Source organism: Malurus melanocephalus, unplaced genomic scaffold (assembly GCF_030028575.1).
Source record: "Malurus melanocephalus ecotype Western Australia unplaced genomic scaffold, MMel_1.1 scaffold_60, whole genome shotgun sequence".
In the NCBI taxonomy this organism is placed as follows: Eukaryota; Metazoa; Chordata; class Aves; order Passeriformes; family Maluridae; genus Malurus; species Malurus melanocephalus.
Genome location: NW_026623292.1, coordinates 2,670,765 through 2,688,743, shown reverse-complemented (window position 1 = coordinate 2,688,743; position 17,979 = coordinate 2,670,765). Strand labels below are relative to the sequence as shown.

General features: G+C 34.5%; 1 protein-coding gene across 1 annotated transcript in view; it reads right to left on the bottom strand.

The window, feature by feature from the left end:
- The window catches only part of ARID2 (AT-rich interaction domain 2), a 93,361-nt gene that overhangs the window by 35,848 nt on the left and 39,534 nt on the right, over positions 1-17,979 (bottom strand). Inside the window, exons 4-6 of the mRNA XM_057366162.1 lie at positions 4,258-4,391; positions 3,353-3,571; positions 392-459 (exon numbers count right to left, since the gene is read on the bottom strand). Of these exons, the coding sequence (XP_057222145.1) occupies positions 392-459; positions 3,353-3,571; positions 4,258-4,391 (421 nt within the window). The remainder of the gene's footprint in view (positions 1-391; positions 460-3,352; positions 3,572-4,257; positions 4,392-17,979) is intronic.

Here is a 17,979-nt window from a genome sequence, read left to right as displayed (position 1 = left end):
TCTTATGCTATCTTAATTTTAATTAATCAGAATGTTTCTTAACTGATCATGGCAGTTTTTAAAAACAAAACAAAACAGCATTATTGTCTCTTGTTAAATATGTTGCCCAACATTCCTTTTCTTCACACATATTAGTTACCTTGTAAGAAGAAACATGGAAACTTTTGGTCATTTTCCTATACCTATTTTATTTTTTTCTTAATACACTTCTTTTTTTTATAGAAACATTTTAAGGTAACTGACATAGTGTCCTGTTATATTTAAATCAAAGGAATAGAGTTGAGAGTAATTTAAAGACATGTGATAGTACATTTTAGAATTTTCAATCTTCTTCAAGGATTTGATACCCACCATATGCAGTACAAAATTATTTTAATAATTTTTGGATTACCTTAACAAAATCTCTATCAGTTTTCTCCTTCCACTCTTCTCCAAATACAGCAGAAAATGATCCTAAAGCTTTAAGCACAAAAAAGTGTAATTTAGTAAAATAATAAAATAAACATTTTTTACTAATCCATAAACTAAAGATTCAAGAACACTGTAGACTCTTCCAGTGTTTCCTTTTGATTTTAAAAAATACCGCATAAACCAATTGAAATGCCTGTTGTAATTTAATTAACAGCTACTGCAGTTTTACAGTTTAAACTGAGACTAAGGAATTCATACACAAAGGGGTACTTTGTGAACCCTGCTAAAAAAACACAGGGCAAACTTATCCATAGCTCTTTCCAGAAGTCAAGATGACTGTTCTATTTTCACCCTCACATCAAGAACTGTTTTCCATGTGCACCATGTAAGCACAAACAGTACTGTAATAATTGAAGACATTTCCACTTTTATTTTCTAAAAAACTTAACAGTAGTAAGATTTTGACAGCCTTCAATTCAAATTCAATAATTAACCAAGACGAGTAATGGATGTTCTTGAGTGTTTGATGGAGCCACTACCACAACCTTCRTAATCATCATTCCTTGAAAGCAACAAAGACTCAAATGAATCTGACTAAAATGCTGAGTCAATCCAAAATAAACTCTGCTTTGCAACAGTTCTGCAATGAACAAATGACACATTTAAGTCACACTTAAACATTTTGGTTCATCCTGGTTTCTTGTTCTGAAAAAAATGCTACAAATCTCAGTTCCAAGAGTACAAAAGCTTTCAATTTATAGAATCCAAACCGAGGCTCATGCAGCTCTCCAAGCTGAAAATATTATATACCCCCAAAAACCCTTGGAGTTGCCCCATGACCTGCAATCTTAGTCATGAAGTTTAACAAGGGACAGGATGGAAGCTGATAAAATATTCTAGCTAAAAACACTACTTTATAAATGAAAACTATTACAAAACTTAATTACAGACAAGAAAAATCTAAAACCTATATTAAATGAAGTTAATCAGCTATTTTTTATTGACATCTGAAATTATCATGGTAGAATTTTCAAAATGCTTGAATTTACTAATTAGAGACATCATTTAATCATGAAACCTGTCAGATTTACCTTCATTATTTATATTATAAAAAAGTAAGTATTTCCAATTGAAGCTTCATGCTTCAAAAATAGGTAAACATAGCCCTGCCATTTCTTTCCCCCATTTATCCCAGTCCTCCTAATTCTGCTAGGACATTTCCCTGGATTTATCCAGAAGAAGACATAATTAYGTAAGATAAAAATGAGGATTTTCCCAGAGAATGAAAAGAATGAGTTCATCACACACTTACCATTCCTCTTGGCTTTACCTCAAGTATTTTTCAAAAAACACTAATACAGACAAGCTAAGGAATAAATCTGTTCTTCAAGTTAAAAACCCCAGACCACACTGTTTACCTCTACAGTATCAAAAAAAAAAATCATAAAATAGCAATAAAAAACTCAAATGAATTATTTTAAAAATCTATAGAAGTTCCATCAGAAGAAGACCTCTATTGTGACTGATAGTAACCTCAAAAATCTAGAGAGCAAGCATTCTGGAATCATATGTGGGGTTAAGTTTTCCTTTAGCTTCCTCTCAAATACTTTCCTTTGAAAGTTTTTGCGACTGGAGTAGATACAAACACTAAACGACCAAGATCTAACCAAATCAGAAGGACACGTGTACAAACTGAAAGAGCAAGAGAAGCTGGAGAATACTAATGCAATAYTGGGGGAAGAACAGGGAAGCCACAAATCATTATGTAAAAAAGCTAATGATTAAAAAAACCAAACCATATAGAGTGGTAACACTGGCTTTTCCCAAAAAATTTTAAAACAGAATMTTTGATCTATCCCCACTACATTTATGCTTACACATGTAAAGTAGATTTATACTCAAACAGATACGATCATCTGTATTACTAGACTTAATTATGCTTGGGTGAAAAGGCTCATTTGAGCAATTTCTTATGGAGGTAATTTCTGAAATGCAGTATAAAAACCCCAACCAACACAACAACAACCAAACCAAACAAAAACACCCCCCAAAAGAAACTAAGCAAACAACAGAAACCCCCTAAACTAACAAAAAATACCCTAACAAACCAACAAAACCCCCCAAACAACAACAAAAACCCCAATCCTAACAAAACCAAACAGACGAAACAACAACAAAAAAGAAAAGAAATACAAACCCAGCACATAAACCCAGTAAATACTTCCTCATCACCATACCAAGGCAAAAGTTATGCTGCTATGATTTTACAATGGTTTAGGTTAACTTATRTTTTGCTCCTCTCGACAGAAAGACAAGGAGTAATTAGGCATACAGATCACACTGAAAAAATCTGAAGAATTTATTTCACATATTTTAGTATTTTGATAGAATCAACTCTCTTTCAAATTTTATCTGCTAACACATGAAGTAATTCTGAAAATCAGAGTAAGATTTTTATCCCGTGAGTTTTATATTCTACATTTCACTTCACCTGAMTGCGTAGTGAAGCATCAGGACAAAAATGTTAGCAAGCCATTATTTTCAGACTACCTTTTCTCAATTTTTAGATTTGCAATTGCCATTAGAAAAGAATGATGAAAAGTCAGCATGGTCCTACAAATTCAAAAGGAAACAGTAATACACTCCAAACAAATGGAAACCCAATGCTATAAATTTATCATCCTGAACAACTGAACTTTACTGTCAAAAAACTAACTCCCACATTTCACTAACCTGTTAAATAGATTTTTAAATTACCTAACTTAAAAGGTATTTGTAATGTCTGATAAAACCTGTAATTGTGAACRAAGTAAAGAGAAAAACTAGACAGAAAGTATATTCCCATGAAGTAAGTTATTAAAATTTTAATTATGATGAATTGTCAAAGATGCTACAATGGGAATGGACTCTTTCTGTTGCAAAAACCTTGTATTATACTTACTGTCATCGAACACCCCAGCATTTGCCAGCAGTAAAGTGATGATTTTAGGATCCTTTTCAAGCTGCATAACATGCTTGCTTTCATTTGAAAGAAGAGTACACACATTAATTGCAAAGTCCACTTCATTTGGGAGTCCAGATAACAGTGAAAGCACCAACTTATTATAGTCATTTGGTGAGTTTAAGTCCATAGACAGCCCATAGCTTTGACGAAGATAATCTAARTAAGAAGAAAATAAAACATTTTTACAGCTAAACAAAATAATTTTGAGATGATACATTAAACAGTGTTACGATGAGTAACAACTTTTTAAAAGTTTATTTATAAATTATTGCAGTTTTTAATCAGGTTTTGTAGCACTCAATGCATTTTTTGTCTGGCCAAAGTGTTGAACACATTCTGCTTTGCTGTTTACCTTTCTGGTTACATATTAGTTCCTTCACCACCTCCAGAATGCAACAGTGCAGCACATTCTCCCAAAGAAAAGCTTAGAAAACACAATCTTTAATTAAAGCTGTTCATTCCACAAAGCCCACCAGCTTCTGATTTAAAACTTAAGTAATTGTAGGTTCAATTCAGGTATTTGATTCWATAGAGAAATAACAAGAAACACACTGCAATTTTTCAAGGCAATTTTTTTTAAGACAAGTAACTATGCAGCTCTACTAATTAAAAAGGATAATATTCGTAAAGAAGAGAAATAGCTTATGGATTTTAGTATTTGTTTTGTTGTGGTTCACAGGTTTTTGAGTGTATAAAGCTAATCATTTGAGTGTCCTACAGACTTGATGATTTTAATAATATTCCAAATTTATCTGCGCACTKTTTCTGCAGCCTGTCAAAAAAAAAAGAAAAAAATGCACATACATATGAAAAAAATAGCACTTTTATCCTCAAGAATTTACCTGACACGCTGTGTTGCTGGTAGTTATAGGAAGTTGGAATTGCACCAATAGGAAGTTGTGGCTTTGGATTGCCTGGTTGTACCTCATCATCCTCCTCCCCAAAATGATGGACTTTTTCATACTTTTCTAGATAACTGAAATGAAATTATAAAAAAAMCTCTTGAATATATATAGCACAGCTAAATCTTGCATACCAAGAACTGCCAAAGGAAGCAATCTGTAGAAACATAAGAGATTTACTGGAAACAATAATCAAAGTGGTAAAAAAACATGTGTCAGACTGACAATAGGTGACAAAGAAAATGTAGATATACGTAATTATTGATTTAGTTACCAGATCGTTYGCATTTTTCAACAATGACACTTAGATAAATTGCATCTAACTGAGCCCTTTTGTGACTGGGTCTRTTTTTCCCAAATCAACTTTTGCTACCCCAAATAACTCTGCCGGTGAAAGCATCTCAAAAACTATTCTGTGCAGGTTGCCAATATATATACCGAAGTCAAGTCCAGAAGAATACTTATTTCTCTTCACCTTGTTTAAACAGAAACTGTACACTGGGTCCTAACAATTACACAAGAGGAAAAGAATTCAGGCAGGGCAATACCAAGGGCAGCAATTCAGGATCAGAATTTGTGAGACATAGCTGCAGCTACTAAACACTGGAAATCCCTTTGAACTCCTTAAGAAAAAAAAAAAGCTGATAAACTGTCCAAAAAATGGACTTCAAGCACAGAAGTTRTATACACCAAAAGTAAACAGTCAAGCAGCTTGGTAATTATCTAAATTGACAGTTAATTTAGCATTAAAAATAGAACTTTCAGAACTTTCTACACTCCAGCATATAACAACTTAGAATGTCTACTGTAGCCTTAACGTCGCAGTGATACACAGATGTAAAAAACCCTTCATGAAATTAAGTCAAGATCAAAGCTACTTAAATTTACAAATTTTAATTGTGCTCAAAAATGACAATACCAAGTCAATGAAATCATAATACAAGTCAATGAAATCATAATGAAAATACTGCATAATCAGAAAGCAATTTCTAACATTTATCTTTGTATATACTAAAGTATTTACTGTATGAGGATAAAACAAACTTTTGGTATAATTTCTGTCAGTAAATACTTAAGTAATTAACTCATGGTAAATCAGTATGACTTTAGAAAACAGTATCTCCAGTGACCTCTGAGGAATACTTCACATTCAATTAGTAATTATTTCATGACATGAGATATCAATGACATAACCATACCTTTAACATGCTAGCGCATACATTTTTTCTTAAGAAAAGGGTGCATCTCAGAAGAAAGGAAAGATATCAGAKGTAATAAGGCATATCACGCTGTACTGTATCACATGCAAACACAATTCATGTCTGATAGAGTTCAGCATATTCAAGATACTATATTTATTATTGTTACATGAACCACTGCCACAGTCCCCCCTCCTTATTACATAAACCCTTTAGTGAGTTAAGGAGTCAGCAAAAATCTTCCCTCTACAACATTTCCTTTTAATGATTTTAAAAAGACTAAAGACTACATATAATTTTTGGCTGCTTTTATCTTTAAACTAAAAATCCTCATTTATGTGAGTTAAGTTCCAACTGAATACTTGCACAGAAAGTAAGACCTTATAAAACTGTTTATAACTTTAAGTTACAGCTCAACACTATCCTAAAATCTAAATCCTAAGTTTTCTCTTCCCCTACATTTCCTTACCCTTTTATCCCACTTCTTTCCTTTAACTTACATTTTATATCCAGACGAATCCAATCTGTAATACCATCAATTTTAATTAACAGARCCTGTGCATTTATGTTCAAGACAAAAAGGAGTAGCTCAAAGACAGCCTGACCTTCCCTTCTTTTGTCCAGTCACTCACTCTTCAGAGCTCATTCAGAAAAGTAGGAAGACTCTACAATGGCTTTCCAGTAATTTTTCAAACTGAACAGGGGTCAGATGAGTACTAGAGCTGGTGCAGGGAAAACAGCAGGTCTACGTAGCCCAGGATGGAATATGTACCATTCCTACTGTGGCAAAGCTACACTGCTGTAGCTTGTCTAATAAATGCTGGGTCTAGAGCTGTCTTCCTCSTATTTGTTGGTCAGAGTCAAAGCTTGAGCTTAAAACAGCTTCATTACTGAAATAAAATTTCATAAAAACATTTAATGAGATGGAGTAAAAATCCCTATCAAGAAACAAAATACAGTCTGCAAATCATTCTGGACTTATCCATTCTACCAAGACTGAATAGCTATTTAAGCATTAAAAAAATAATCTGTATATATAATAAAATAATTCATGCTGTTCCATAGTTTTATATGGAACATATATACTTAACCTTATGCTTTTTGTTAAAGTCATGTCCCAGCCAAGCTGAACAATATGAATATCCTAGATGTTTTCCTCTGTTAATAGCTACTTTATTAAAATGTGTTAAAACATTCCCACTGAACACAGAAAATCTCAAAGTTCAAGAAGATACTTCYCTCTCTGAAAAAAAATTTAAGTATTTATTAAAAGACCTTTGCAAACTAAAATGGTCATCATTTGTTCACTGTTGACAATTGTCATGAAGTTCTCACAAATGTCTTATTAAGCATGTCACAGGAAACTAGGATCAAATTAACTTTAAGCAGTGATCTACATTTTCCATAGGCCAATGCAAAGACCAATTTCACTTTACTAAATTCTGAGCTCAACTCTTTTTGATGTTATTCAATTTACCAAGGTTCCACCTTTTCAAAGAACAATCCTCGTTTCTTATCTCACCCCAAACTATCAAGTTTGCCAAGAAGTCACAAATGAAACTATTAAAATAAAGCCCCCAATAATCCCAAAGCACAAGTTACAAAAGCTACACCCTGCCTTCCTCCCATCCCAAGAAAAACCCCAAATCAAACAAAAGAAATGCCTTCCCCTCTTCTCACACAAATGTCTTATTCTCTTTCAGATACTGCAAGTATTGACGGAGGACACTGCACTACGTTTTAATCCATTGAGTCTAACAGCACTGTAATACTGAATTTCAACTATAATAACCAGACTGTAATAGACTCTTCAGTATGATTCCTTTATGCTACATAAGTACCAACTGTTTACAGACAGTTGTACAGACCTCAATCCTCCAAACGTTCGTTTTATTTCCTGTAGAGAGAATGCATGACCTGGAATTTTAGTGTAGAGAAGCTTTGCAAATTAGCTTGTACCTGAGCTTTACTAGTCTTAAATTCTAATCTCAACAGTCTGGCACACGGCTACTACGCAAACAGAACAGTTTACCATAAACACACATCTTGCTCTAAATATACAAGAAATTTAAAAATAATAAACAGAGCTTTTCAATTACTGAAAAACAGTTGTGCAAATGCTCATACATTATAATCAGTCACAAAACGCTAATCTCATGTTTCAAAACAACTCAGATYTGTAGTTGTAGGCTAGAAAGGTATACTTTGATCACAGAAAAACATTTTCCAGAATTCAAAATGCTTCCTTAATTTCATGAAGTCACAGGTAGTATACATCAACAACACAGATCTCAATCTTCTAACCTTCTTTTAGTTTCAACACCAATGGAAAAATTAGGTCCCAACAGAGAAASATGCAGCTAGTTTGTACAAGAAAGAATTAAAGCAACTAACTAAATGAAGGACAGAATGAAGATACTAATGATACAAAACAGGACAGTTAAGTTCAAAAGATGTCTTTTTAAAAGCCCACTAAAATACTACATTGAAGCCTTGGTAAAGACAGAGTAATAAAGAAAACTACCTTCTGTACACACATGGAAATGCACTCCACGCTGTTAGCCCAGCACACTGTGGTGCTACCCAATGCACACATGATCCAAAATATTCAAGAAACTGAAATGCAATGAARCCCAGTGGCCATTTACAGCCACTCCTGTCCTTTCAGCTCAGATCACTCCTCTGTTCTGAGAAGTTTAACTTAAAATAAATAAGTAAAATAAATAATATAAATGGAACAATAAATAATTTTTAACAAGTTATGCACCTCAAACAAAAACACCACCACTCCCCAAAACCAACAAAACACACACCTCTGGTGAGTAGCTAGAACTGCAGGATATAATAGGGACTGAAATATAGGAAAACACATGTGCAACCAGAGACAGACATGAGCAGGCTGGCTACTTTTTGAAGGGCAAGTGATTTCAATGTTTTCTAAAAACTTCATTAGTTTAAGGATGTCTCAATTTAGAAATCAAAAGATCGTATCTCTTTGAAAACCAAATTAACATATTACACATTCTGTTCCTCTGACAGAACTTCAAGAAGTGACTTTGTTCCATTCAAGTCTGTGAGAAAAAAAGTTCTATGCAGGTGAGTAATATTTTTGTCCATTAAAAATACTTATTTAGTAACAATACAGATTTTTATTCAGCCCAGTGATTTTCGGGCTTGTTTTCAGATATTTGGGAAAAAATATTAACAAAATTAAGTCTACACTAGATACATCTAAGGGCATGTAGAATTTACTATAAACAGCTGCCTTGAATGGGCTTAAAGTATACTAGAAACTGTTTCATGTAACAGTATAAAACATCTGGCTCATGTAGATATTTTGGCTCCCTATACCAGGACACAGTAAATTTGCCAATTACATATTAAGCCAATGTCTGACAAAATGTGACATGTGCAGTCATGAACTACCACAGTACAACTATCAGTTCACTCCTCATCTTTGTATTCAGCTGAAGAACAAGCATGTACCATTTCTACCACAGCTCTCCCACCTCACCTTTCTTGAAACTACCTACCAGCATTAYTAGTAGGGGACCGACAACTTGCATCATTTCTGTTTGCCTGAACACCTTCCATTATAAYGCAAGACAGACACACCATTCCTGCTCATTTCTCGTACTCCCTCTCCCTCTTTGCAGTACTATTAACGACATCCTAGATAAACATGAGACAAAATCTTTACTGTAACAAGGATTTCACACTACTGAATATTCCAGTTTATGTTCCCTCTTGTTATGTGAAGTCTCTCTTTGCCCCTACTTTGACATGACTCTTGCTCTGATCAAAATTACTAAGGCACTCATGACAACTCATGAACTTTAGGTGCCAATCAAAAGCTGCAACCTCTTAAAAAAGATTTTGATTTCTTTATTTGAAAATCCATTGCAGTCCTATACCGTGAATCTATGTCTGATAGAGTTACTTGAAAATCCAACCCATTTATAAAGCCTAATAGCAGGCAGCATTTTAATCCCATAGAAGTCGGTTTCTCAGCAGCGCCAAAGCATTTATRCTTGACTCTGCTGCTGCTGGCACACACTGTGGAGACTGGTGCCACACAGCTATGAAACTCCTACTTAGAACTTAAGAAAGCTGCTGCTGCAGCTGCCCCAAGTAATGTACAACTCAATTACTCATCTCATAGATGTTCACTTACTAAATTCTTGTCCCAAGAGTTATCCTAAGCAGTTTCTGGAAATGGCAAACACAACAACCTGCTCCAAGGCTCTGCTCAAATTTWTAGTATACACCATTAAAATTAAACTTGATTTCACACTTGAGTGTTTTGCCAGGGTCATCAGCAATTTTTTCAGGTTGTGTTTTGGTTTTTTTTCCTGGCYCTGAGGGCACCATGAATTCCAATTCAACAGTTAAATCCAGTTATTGTCAGAACTGATGCTTGCTGCTGAATCCTTCAAATTCAACATTTGTATTTTCTATGTTCACCTTGTCTAACTCAGAAACTAATAGCTTTGAAATAATAAATAAATAAATAAATAAWWAATRAAGAAACTAATAAACTATGTCACATCAGGCTTCCAGGGAAACACTCCACACGTAATTCTCAGCATTATTTGTTTGATTTCTCGTTTATTGTGACCACCTAACAGAACAGACTGGCAAATCAAAACTTTTAATGCTGTACTTGGCCAGCTTGCCAGATGAGTACAAAACTCCGATAGCTGTGCTTTTSAAACACCTGGCAGAGTGTTCCATGATGTGTGTGTAGGATACTGCCCCCCCAGCCAGAGCTGGCCTGTTTGGAGTGAGCTCCCACGTGGGCCCATCAGACCATACACATTGTACTAGGGGTTCTACCTTCCAGCCTCCACCCTGACAAGATTCTGTCACACTTTAGGAGAATTGTGAGCAAACTCAGATTTAGGAGAATTGTGAAAAAACCCYGAAGGCTCTGTGCAGATTAACCAGCCCAAGCCCTTTATACACAACAATTGCATTTAAATGTTTTTAAAATGTTTTTTAAACTACAATTGCTTTAAATGTTTTTTAAATGTGTTAACCTTATGTAACACATTTTGTAACAAAAGACACTATAGGAGAGACGGTCCAATTTGTAATTCGCTCAAAATTTGGTTAAAAAATTCTTATCCTACCAAGAGACCTTTACAAACAGAGGAAACCCAAATATATGCCTTCATGAAGTTCTGAATCTTTTTAAGGCAATCTTTGTTAATCTTTGTTGGAAGAAGTGTAAAAGTTATGAGCATCAGCAACCTTGCAAGTTTCACTTTGCTAGACATTACAAGAAGAAAAAGCTTCAATGCTTCCAAGAAAAAAATTTAATCATTCAAGTCAATGAAAATACTTTCTCAATATCTATAGGAACACCAAGAGAAAATAAATTAAAACACTATTTTATGTTTTCATACTAATAATGCCCCAGCTAAGAAGGGAAATAATAAAAGATATATGAAGGCCAACTGAAGTGCTTGTGCTGGAGTACAGTTTCAAAAGACTGAGTTGGCTGGAGGATGACATCAGCATCTGAAGAAACCGCACTACCAGGAACTCCAACAAATTCTAGATAAATACACTGCTATATAAGCTTGTCTTCATTTATTTATTGATTTTATTTAAACAGAATCTACTTCTGATCCACATCTGTGGTCCAAACTTAYTTTACAAGACTAACTCTTCTACTGCATTCTCACTGCCTGCCAAAAACAATTCAAATCCTCTCTTACTGCTTCAGTGACTGCTTCATCAGATCTGATGGGCTTCACATCCAGGAATATCTGAGCTGTGCAATTACTAACAGTATTAATTCTCCAGTCTTTATATTTTCAACAAAGGCAATTCCCAGACGTATTCCTCTTACTWATACTATAGTCACTCTGTTTCCATCTAGGATGACAGCTCATCAAGTCTCACGTATAACTGCAGTCTGAGTTCAGCTCTTCAGGCAAAATATCGGAACCCTCTAGATTTGTTATTATCTCCATAACATTCTCACAAATGCTTGAAAAATCCCAGAGTTTCTCTATTTTGAGAAATAATCTACAGTACCACCTAGATTTCCCCACAGCTCCTGAACACAAGAGCATCTGAATGGGAAAGATGCACTAATAGAAATGCTACCACATGTTAGGAGCCTCTGTAGGCACATGTAGGWAATTTTAACTAAGCACTGTGTGGTGTGCTCATAGCACAGGCACAGCATACTATCATCCACACCAGCCACCTTATTCCAGACCACCATCAAAATCCCAAATACCAAGATATTATGAAAGCCACTACAATAATTTCAAGTGTTCCTGTAAGCACTGCAAAGCTGGTAGCAATACAAATTAATGTCTCTACACTGTAATATGTATTGTGACACAGTAATAACAAAATTTTCAACTAAATACAGCTTCTGACACAGCATTAGTTATGAAAAGCGTGCCTTGTAAAACAGAGTCTGCACAGAAYGCAAAATCTTGCATTCAGTGAACACTATTTAGGTCACTAAGTGAAGTATCACTAAATACTAAAATAAAAATAATTCGTTTATGTGGATTCTTTCACAAACATATCCTAGGACTGGGTGGTGTTTTGCCAGCAACAGATGTATTTACCCAATAAGTGTATTATTTAACAAGAAAATATTTTATAACAGATGTATAAATATATATGACACACTTACTCTAAACAAAAATCAGAACACAAAGTTATATCTACACAACGTGGTAACTTAGAGCATGTTTTAAAGATGGGGGCTTTCTGTAAGATAAAATATAAGTGGCTTATATTTTGTCAAATATCAAAGCTAAAAATCTATTAGTTACTTCCAAGATTAGAATCAAGCAAAAGCACRTTGAACACATTATAGACTTTGAACACCAGAGATTAATGACGAGCTGTATTCTAAAAGTATTTCCTGAGACAAACTACAAATATGAAGATATTTTAATGCAAATATACAGGTACAAATTTAATATATATTGTGTATGAAGTTGTGTAGCTTTCAGAATGGCGAACATGAACAGCTGTTAAATTGGTCTATATAAGTAACCTACATATATTTCATTAACTCTGTGAMGAAAACTACATACATTATAAGCAAGTATAGCTTCATTTGTCCATTCTCTTATTATTTAATCTCTATGAAATTTAAATTGGAGAAAGACTTTGGCCATTTTTTTCTTTAATTTTTGTGTTCAGGTAGCACCAAAGAAAGTGGAGAAAGAAACACTTCTTAGAGCAACACAACAATCTATCAGAGCACAGACTGAAGAGCTGTTCTCACTAAAGAGAAAATTTCTACGGCAATTCATTCTTAGTTTTTTTCCCAAATTCAGGATGCAAASTGGCCTTGTAGTACATACAATCAAGGAAGTGTAAAAGTGATTCCCTGGGCTTTTTCAGTGCACAATTCCATTATCAAATATGTAAATAGAAAGAGCTAGTATTTTTTCACAAGAACAGTTTACTTTCAAACTTCCAAGCWCTTCATTCTTTTTTTAAAGAAACCTGAGTAGGGGGTTTTATGTGTAGGGGTAAATTCTTTAATTTTGTGCCTGCTAAGCATTACACAAAAGTTATTTACCCAACAGTAATGCCCTGAAAAGAATTTATAACATCAAGAATTCCCAGTTCTTTGCATTTTTCTCCAAACAGTACAATAGCACAGCTCACTATTATCACATATGGTAATAGCCACTTGCCTTGACTAGGCTGAATAAATTTATCCTATAAAGGCATAATCTACCAAATACCACAACATGTCAATGGTTGCACACCACATACAATTACAGTTATACACTCACTCAAAACACTTTGCTAAACTGGAATCTGTCTCATCTGCAAAAACTTGCATACTTCTTTTCAACTGCAAATACTTACCTTGCGCATTTCTGAAATTCAAGAATACTAACACTTTTCAGACTGCAATAACAAGACAAAAATACTCTTTGGACTTAAAAAAAATTAAAAATATGTAACACCTCATAATTGTGTTTTTCATTATAGCTATGCGAACAGAAATGTTGCTTATGGATATTAATCAAACACCACTGACAAAAAACATGTCAGTTGTTTCTAGAACGAGGTATCAAGGTCCAGACTACACACAGTGAAAGTACTATCTTAATTTTTGGAAAATAGCCCTTTCTCCGTGGCCTATTATGAAACCATGATCTTTGCTACATTGTGGCAGTACCTTCACAAGAAGGCCAATAGGTTCCCYTAGCAATTACCAATCCTGGTAATTAGAAGGATATTACACAAGACCACAATAATTGTAGATTTAAATACCATGAAAACAGCAGCCTAGAAATAGCTTTTCTAGATTTTGACAATTGCTCTAGGCACCATAGTAAACATTTCCACAATACTTTTTGTCAGTCTTATTCACAGTTACTAAAAAAATCCCAAAACCATAAAACACAGAATTAAAAGATAGMATTTACAGCTTCCTAATGCTTGTAGTCTGTTTCTTAAATTCTATAAATATTTATTAAAAACGTATTGCCGTGCCATTTTTTCACCTCACATAGCTATCTGTGATTTTATCATTACTTCCTGCACAGGTCTGGCAACTTGAACAGTTGCACTTTTCTGCCTTCATCTTAGAAATCAGTCTTTTCCTGCAATTAAATTTATTTACAATTTCTCTGCCAAACTTTATTCCACACTCTGACTACATAATCAAAGTATATGTACTAGTTCACATGTCCTTATTTATGCGGTAAATCAAACAAAAATATGAACATTAATTAATTCTTAAACACTCTACCAGATCAAATATTTATGAAAAAAAAAAAGAATTAAATAAAAAAATCTTATCAAAATGATCCTACATAATARGAACATAAATTCTTTAAGGTTCAATTGGAGAGAAAAAAGCTGCCTTGGGAGTGAGTACTTTCTCTGTCTCAAAATCTTACCAGAAATCAGCTTGTAAAAAGGAATGCAATTGGACCTTCATATAAAAATATCTGTATGCTTTGAACAAATACAAACCTACCCAGACTGAAAGTAAAGTAATAATAATGATTAATTTTACATGTTTTGATCCCCTAAAATATGCAGTTATATGGTTTAAAGTATCCCAGTGCATTCTGAGAATGCAGCCAAGTACAAATTTAGAAATGATGACAAAGAGGAACAATATTGATTTATCTGTCTAAAGCTGTAGAGGCGACACATCTATAGCAGTAAAATCAACAGTGCTGTGAGCATTCCTGCATATGGAAATGAACTGCCTGTACCATTAAATTATTAGAAAAGTGTGCTGGAAACAACTTCTGTGCAGGTCAATTAGCATTCTTTCAAGCAATTTAAAGGCACGGTTCAGAAAGTTACCCTTAGTTAAGGGGACCGTTCCCAGAAGTATCTTTAGATATAACTACCCTGTTTTAGGGCTAGGACTATGGACATGAGCCATGTTATGTCAATTAGCCTCAGGCACGCGTAATTCACTAACAGAGATATAGCCAGAGAATCACTGAATGCTACACAGATGGCCTCTGGCTTAACACTAATTCTGATAAAGCATGAGGAAAGCAGAACAACAGATGAAGTGTCGCTCCTTCAGAAAATATTTTAGAATTACAAACKACATAATAATCATGAAGAATTTATAGGCATTTTCTTTTTGCTTTTTATAACTGTAATGTAAAGCCATTAGAACATATACAAAGAAAACAGAAAGACAACAAATAGGCATGATGAATACAGCTAAAGCCCAAAGATCATATTTCCTGTTGGAAAATATCCATCTCAGTCACTGAAGATAATCACTGCAAATTGCTTTAAAGGCAGAAGGAAGAGAATTTTGGAGCATTAGAATGGAAACAATAAACCAACAGATCTACTTCTAACAAATTACAAATCTAACAAATTATTCAATGAGAATGCTGTTGTGAAATACGTAGTAAAACCACTCAAACTCTAATCTTATATAAAACTGAGATACAGATACTAAAATTGTGTTAAGCATACTGGAAGAGAAAATATTCTTTTATAGGAAGGCTAAAAAAACCACCTTAGTATCAACAGTATTCAGGTATTAAGTATCAGAGAATGCCTGGAGTATATATAGTCCCTGCTGGTGGTCTGGGGTTTAAAGGAGATAAAACCTGATCCTCCACTGTGGATTGACCAGCCTTTTCAAATCCTGTGTAAACCCAGTAAGACTTATTGTATTTCTAGTATTTTGAATGGAAATAACTTGTGGGAAGAAAAGTGCTCTGCAATTAACATTGTGTACTTTTTCACGAGACACAGGGTAGGGACTTTTAAGACTGAARAAAGCTCATTACAATAAGCAACAAAGTCGCATATTAAGCAATATGTAGGCAAGTAAACCAACGTTTTCCTAAATAATCATCCAGATGTTATTGTTTCTTACCTCAGAGCCTTCTACATTGCATGTACAGTGTGAATAGTTCTAAAGGCTTCCATCAGCTTGGCTTTGAGCAACTTGATCTAAGGATAGGTGTCCCTGATCATGGCAAGGGGGTGTGTGCACGCTGTGGACTATATGATCCTAAAACTCAAAGAATTCTACGATTCTGCATTATTACAGCATATAATAACTGGATTGGCTACTTACATTTCCTACACTCTTTTCCTACACTCCTACACTCTTTTTTTCTACAGTGTGTAACAACTGGTTAAAACAACCAGGTTTTTGAAAACATAGCTATAAATTCACAACAGTGTACTTGCACAGAAAAAGATGCCTAAGTTTCCAGCTAAGACTAGCACATGGTGCTGGTCCCTTCCTTTAAGTACTCAATATTCTGAAACCAGTCTACCTCAGTGTCACATAAACTCTGGAYACATTTGAAGATTCTTCTTCAGACCAGTGAAATCTTCTACCAAGAGGCAGAACACATTTCCACAAAAGAGCATTTCCACAAAAACCTCCTCATAAATAAATTTCAAACAAGAAATTAAAAATAAATCTTCAGTATTTTCTGCTCACATGTAACAGCCATGCTTTGCAACAGATGGGGAAAAGACTAAATCCTTAAGTAGCATAAAAAGCATTAAGCCAATGACAACACCCAATCCCCTGGAAAGACCATGACACAAGGAACAAACCACATAAAACACTTTAAGAATGACCTTAAGATAATCAGTGAACAGTTCAGTTATAATTTGTTAGCTATTGTTTTATGAAGTTATCTAACACTTGAAATGAAGTGGCTGATGTCATCAAAAACGTATTTACAAGATTCCTCAAGATAGCAAGCTGTAGAAGAGGAGYACCTGCCAGATGATGAGAGACAATGGTGATTCAGAACACACTGAACTGCTGATGTCAGATTCCAAAGTAGTTTAACAGTCATTTTTCTTAACAGTCTCAAATCCATGTCTTACACAAGCTGTGCTGCATTGAGCTTGACCAATACAGATATGGAATGGCGCCCATATCCAGTTTTTGCATCACTTGGGCAAGTTGCCCTCTGTCTTCACCACCAAATATGCAATTGAGTTTGTTTGGGAGTTTGGGGGGGTGTTTTGTTTAGGTTTTCTTTTTAAATGGACCAGAGGCTCTAAYTCATGCCTCAAGTAATCTGAATATTTCTTATGGCTAGCTTCCTTTGGGAAAGATATGGAAAGTATTATTAAATATTTTTTTAAGTTTTAGGCTCCTGGGAGGAGGAGCATACCAGATGAATTACAACAAACTTATGCAAGATAAACAAGCAATTAACTACATTTCTGGGCAGCTAGTTTTTATAACAAATGCACAATTTAAAAAAAAAAAAACAACAACAACAAAAAAACAACAACATACTGTGGCCATTACAGGAAAGAGATTGCTTTTAAAAAGAAAATATAAGTACCTTTAGAACTGTATGTATCAAGTAATATCCTATCAACATATTCTCACAAGTACTTTGTCAGGCTATAGGAAGACACAAATAGAATTTGAACAGAGGAAAAAGAAATTGGAGGGATTTAAGACTGTTAAGCAGTACTGTGGAAGAAGGACACTGATTAGGAGCTAAAGTGGAGAATGGATGAATTACACACTCTCTAGTGCACTAGGCTTAAAACAAGGGGGGAAAAACATCAAGAAAACAAATAAAACTGAAATTTCCTGAAGTCAGAAAACAAATTTTAAAAATACAGCAAATCAGATCCTACAGATGGACAAAGCACATGCCAGCCAAAAAACAGAGGACAAGGAAGGCTTTGGGAAGAAGCCGATGGCAGCATTTACAGTGGCAGGGAAGGGAAGCCACAGTGGCTGTCAAAGCTCCTGTATGCCTCAGCAACAGCTGACCCTTCACGGAAGAAGATTTTTGTATGGTACAGATTGAGAGGAGATGAAGGAGAAAGTGAAATAACATTTACTTTCAAGGAAAACAAGAGAAGATTATAAATTACAACAAATGATAGAGAAAAGGCTGGAGGAGAAGCCTGCTGATTTTTCACTCCCAGCAAAAAGTTACTATTACAGCATAACAGAATAGTCCAGTGAAGG